A 5,362-nucleotide genomic window follows, 5' to 3' on the forward strand; every position below is an offset into this window, starting at 1 on the left:
GAGGAGAGGACAAGTGCCTCCTGCTTGGCAGGGCAGCTGAGGACACAGTCCAGACGCCAATACTGCCCTCCTTTGCCTCATCAAGCCCACACAGGCCATGTCTAGGGTGATCGTGACCCTTGCCCAGTGTTAGAACTGTGTGCTGACTCTTATTGTCCACCCATCTAAATGGTGAGTGCCCCATAGCTTTGAGGGGCCCTCACAGCACACAGAGGTGTCCAGTCCCCAGAGCGGGCAGTACAGTCTTGGGTGTGTCTGCTCGTCCAGACAGCCTGGGAAGTGGCATTAAGCCTTGTGTTCTGATGAGCCAAGGAGGCACAGAGAAGCCGATGGATGGGCCTAAGTCATAGTGCCCGGGCAGCCTCTCTGCAGTTGATGGCGTTGCTTGCTCGGTGGGCTCCTTCCACGTGGGCCCTCTGGGCAGCCTGGCACCTCGCCCTTGACTTGGTCCCCCTCTTTCCTGGCTCCAGCCCAGCAGCCCGGAAGACTACTCCACGTCCCTGGCGGACGAGCTGAAGATTGGGGTGACAGAGAAGCTCTTTGCCATGGACACGGAGGTGAAGGATCCGTACAGCACCCAGGTGGGTGGCCAGCGGAAGCTGCAGGCCTTTTCGGCACAGGGACCACGGTTTCTTAGATGAGGGAGGGTGCCAGGAAATGGGGTGTGGCCATGTCTCTGCCCTGCGCTCTACCCAGCTCCAGGCACCCTGCTCACGGTTCTCACCAGCTCAGCTTCATTCCCTCCTCGCTCTGCGATCACTTCCTTAGTGCACACAAAAGCCAGCCTCATGGCAACATCTTTTCTGTGAGGAAGCCTCAATGAAAACCAGAAAACATTCCTGATTCTTAACCAGAGAGGGCACTTCTCCCACACACTAATAAATCCCTCTGAAGACGCTTCGAAATCAGTGTTTCATTGTCAGTGTTGTTTTTGTTTGTTGTTTGTTTTTAATCATTTTATTAGGGGCACATCAACTCTTATCACATTCCACACATACATCAATTGGGTAAAGCACATTTGTGCATTTGTTGCCCTCATCATTCTCGAAACATTTACTCCACTTAAGCCCCTGGCATCAGCTCCTCATTTTCCCCCCTCCCTCATGAACCCTTGATGATTTATAAATTATTATTTTGTCATATCTTACACTGTCCGACGTCAGTGTTGGTTTTTTTAAACCGGTGTCTACCTGGCAAATGGGCATTCCCATGCACCTTTTCAGAAGTGCCTTGATTCTATAGGCCACACATTCTCAAAGCAGATGCAGTAACAGCTGGCGTGGGTGGACGGGTATGTGGTTCACAAAGCCAAGGAAACATAAGCTCCCCATTTCCCTTCACCTGAGTCCCTCATCCACATAACCCCCCGGCCCCCCAGCCCTGGCTCCCCAGGTTGTCATGTTCCCTCTGCCTGACACAAGTCCTTGATTCTCTGCAGAACCTCCCCTCCTCCGCCCTGCCCTTCTCCTCAATCCCCGCAGAACTCCGACAGGGGTGGTACTTAGTGCTCTTTAATTCTCGTCCTTAATACACTACAGCACAGCCTCTCTGGTAGGACAGTGGGCCAAGCATTGGGCTGCTAACCACAAGGTCAGTGGTTCAAACCCGCCAGCCGCTCTCCAGGAAAGAGACGAGGCTGTGTGCTCCTACAGAGAGTGGCCGCCTAGGACTTCCACAGCGGCAGGTCTGGCCTGGCCTGCGGGGTTGCTTGGAGTCAGAAGCAACTGGATGGCCCTAGGTTTGGGGTTCTTTTAGATTGTGGGGCTTTTTTTCTTTTCTTTTTGGGTGTTTTTGTTTATTTTTATAGGTCACCCCCCCCACACACACACACACCCCAAGGTAGAAATGATTTCTGCTTCGACCTGTGGGAATTCCCCCTAGAACCCAGAGCCTGGGGAATAACCTAACCTCCCAAACCCCACTGCTGGTCCGCAGGCACACCCTGGGCATTTACTGTGTGCTTGGTTCTGTGCCTGGAGGGTGAGGTAGAGGAGGGGCCGGCCTTTGCTCCCACGCAGGCCTCAGCTCCGTAGGAGGACCGTGAGAAGGGCCCTCACCACCAGTGGATGCAGGCCGGCCTGGTTGGCTTGCTGGGCTGGGGCAGCGACGGTGGGGTGGGTGCAGTTAGGGGCAGTCAGGGTGGAGCAGCGGAGCCCCAGTGTGGTGAGTGAGTGGCACCTGGCACCCAGTGCCACCGGGTGGCATGGGTAGAGTGTGTAGGGAGGAGCATTTCATGTGCCAGGATCCCATGCCCACTCAGTGGACAAGTCTGAGTTTGGGGACATGTCCCTGGTGAGCTGCCCAGTGGTGCTGTGGATGATGAGGCTGGTGGTTGCCATGTTTAAAGATTGTAGCCAGGAGAATGTGGGGAAGCAGTACCAACCCGGGTTCTCCTCGGAGGGTTCCGGGGGGTGGGGTATTGCAGATGACTCAGTGGCGGCAGCTGCCCTGGTTTGGGTTCAGTTTAGGGAGGAACGGTGGCACCCGAGCCAGGCAGTGACACGGCCGAGCTTAGGATGCGTGGCTGTGGCTATGGCCTGAGGGGCACAAGGGGCAGAGCCGGCCTGTTGGTGAGGTGTCACCGCCATTTGCTTGTTCTCTGCTCACTCAGACCGACTTCAATGAGCTGGACCTGGAGACGCTGGCGCCCTACATCCCCATGGACGGGGAAGACTTCCAGCTCAGCCCTATCTGCCCGGAAGAGCCGCTCCTGCCGGAGAACCCTGCGCCCACTCCCCGACACTGCTTCAGCACCATGACGAGCATCTTCCAGCCCCTGGCCCCCATGGCCACCCACAGCCCCTTCCTCATGGACAAGTACCAGCAGCAAGTGGACAACAAGAAGACAGAGCCGGAGCACCAGCCTGCATCCTCCATCTTCTTCAGCGGCGGGAGCAAGGCGTCCCTTCCGCTGTGTTGTGGCCAGGCCAGCACCCCACTCTCCTCGATGGGGGGCAGGTCGAATACGCAGTGGCCGCCTGACCCACCATTACCCTTCGACCCCACGAAGTGGCCCGTCGGGGATCCGCACCCTGAGTCCCTGGGACCACCACCCCTGGGGACCTCGCCCCATCCCTCCATGATCAAGAAGAGGTGAGTGGCAGAGGGGCTGGGCCAAACTGCGTGGGGTGGACAGGTCCCTAGGGTGGGGTTTCTGCAGAAAGCCTCCCTGCTCCCACCCTTCTCCTTTCATTCCACAGTTGTTGGAACCCCCACATACTCCCACACACATTTAGCTCAGACTTAAAATGCACACCTCAAAATGCACAGGGGCAGAGCTTGCTTTAATCAGGGCCAAGAGAGAGCAAGGGGAAGGGAGTCGAGGGTCTTGAACCCTGAGGTCTCCATGCGGATGGCCCCTCCGAGTGCCTTTCTGGTCCAGTGGTCACCAGCTGGACCACAAGACACAGCGAGGTATCTGAGGGACTGCTTCCACAGTCCTCCCCTGGAGTCCTGGGGAGAAATGGGAAATCATCTGCCTCCGTGTCCCTGCCCTCTGACTGCCCAGAGTCCCCAGCAGTAGCACCCAGGCCCCATCTCCCCCCCTTCCTCCCCACCCCAGCTCCTGCAAGTCTCCAACAGGCTCCGTTCTGACCAGCTGAGAGTGGGTGTAGCTTGGAGTAACTGTGCAGTCATACTGGTTGGCTGATGGAGTCTTGCTCCTCGGTCATGGGTTTTTCTTCCCTGGGTCCTTGCCCTTTTTAAGAGAGGCCCAACTGGTCTTCAAGTCTCATTATGAACAGCAGAATGAGGGAAGGGGGAGTGGAGTTCAGGGCACTGAAGAGTAGGGGCAGAAGAGCCTCCCCCCCTCCCACTGCAGACTGCAAGCCCCTCACCCATCAGCCACCAGTGGGGCCAAGGCTGAAGGCTGGCTGTGATGGTTGGGATGGAGAGAAATTGTTCAGCACCTGAGCTGGGGGAGGCTCAGAGGTCGAACCACAGGCCACAGGCCCACCCCGACTCCTGGGAGATTCTGTGGTCTCTGAGGCAGCCGGGTCATCAGTCCTGGGCAGGACCCTCTGGATCTGAGGAAGGCAAGGCTGGTGCAATGTCCGGACGCCCTCACAGCCATCTTCTCTTGGTCTCGGCAGGTCTGCCAAGGGGCATGGCCCTTGGGGCCCGGACGTGCTGAGCCCAGCCGTGGTCGCCCTCTCCAACAAGCTGAAGCTGAAGCGGCAGCTGGAGTATGAGGAGCAGGCCTTCCAAGACATGAGCCGGGTGAGCCCCTCCCGGCTGGCACCGCTATGGTTTCCCAGGGGGGCCGACTGAGAACAGAGCCTGTGGCACACTCTGACGGTGGCTCTGGGCCCCTCAATGTGGCTGCCAGGGCAGCAGGGAGGGCGGGGTGGGGTCTTTTCCAAGGAGCTTGCAGCCAGTGAGGCAGAGCTGCTCTGGGCCCCCACCCTCTGCTCAGCACGAGACCCAGCTCTCTGGCCCCTCCCAGTTACATGTCCCCTGCCCACACGCAGGGGGACCCACCGGATAGCAGCGTTTCACATTTGATGTGGAAGCGGATGAAGAGCCTCCGGGGTGGGAACTGCCCCTTGATGCCAGATAAGCTGCTGAGAGCCAGCGTCCCTAATGGTGAGTAGCAGGGCATGGGCCTGGACCTCCCGAGGAGACAGGGGGGGGAGCGGGAGATGGGGTACACTGGCCCGTCCCACTGCTGCCCCTCCCTCCTGGGTGTCTCCGACCTCCGTGCGCGCTGTGCGGTCTCCCTGTATCAGAGAGGGCCGGTGTTCTCTGCCCACCTCCCACAAGCCCTGCTGCCCCTTTTCTGGTGTGGAGAATGCCATCAGGGGTCCCTGGGTGCCAAGGCCCCAGGGCCTGGCTCTAGTTCTGATGGTGCGAGGAAGAGGGGTCCTGGGGGCTCCCAGCCCGCCCCTCCCTTCACCCTCCCACTTTGGTCTTCTAGATGAGTTTGCCCAAAACACCGTGAGAGGCATGAGCCAGCCCCTGAGACACCTGCCGCCACCACAGCCACCGTCGACCCTGAGCCCCCAGGAGAATGCCAAAAGCGGGTACCCCCCACAGTGCTACGCCGCCTCCTACCAGGGCTACAGCCTGCCACCACCGTCAGCCCACAAGGTGTCAGGTGCGTGTGGGCAGGGCCGGAGCCCCGTGCCAGCGTCTGATCCATGGGGGAGGCCTGAGGGCAGGGGGCTGGGAAGGCCAGTCACCTCAGCCTAGCTGGAGTTTGTACCATGGCTGAAACAAAGAAAAGCTGCTCAGACTCTTAGACCCCGTCCGAAAGACCAAACTCACTGCCCTTGAGTTGAAGCCGACTCACAGCGACCCTAGGGGACAGGGTAGAACTGCCCTGTGGGTTTTCCAGACTGTAGTCGGCCCCCCACCCCACCCC

General features: G+C 59.0%; 1 protein-coding gene across 1 annotated transcript in view; it reads left to right on the forward strand.

Annotated features, from left to right (window-relative positions):
• EPAS1 (endothelial PAS domain protein 1) overlaps positions 1-5,362 on the forward strand; it is a 97,065-nt gene that overhangs the window by 85,491 nt on the left and 6,212 nt on the right. Inside the window, exons 12-16 of the mRNA XM_045285681.1 lie at positions 471-581; positions 2,612-3,093; positions 4,092-4,218; positions 4,470-4,584; positions 4,916-5,095. Of these exons, the coding sequence (XP_045141616.1) occupies positions 471-581; positions 2,612-3,093; positions 4,092-4,218; positions 4,470-4,584; positions 4,916-5,095 (1,015 nt within the window). The remainder of the gene's footprint in view (positions 1-470; positions 582-2,611; positions 3,094-4,091; positions 4,219-4,469; positions 4,585-4,915; positions 5,096-5,362) is intronic.

This window comes from Echinops telfairi, unplaced genomic scaffold (genome assembly GCF_000313985.2).
Source record: "Echinops telfairi isolate 266 unplaced genomic scaffold, ASM31398v2 ScPeMD7_7475;HRSCAF=8513, whole genome shotgun sequence".
In the NCBI taxonomy this organism is placed as follows: Eukaryota; Metazoa; Chordata; class Mammalia; order Afrosoricida; family Tenrecidae; genus Echinops; species Echinops telfairi.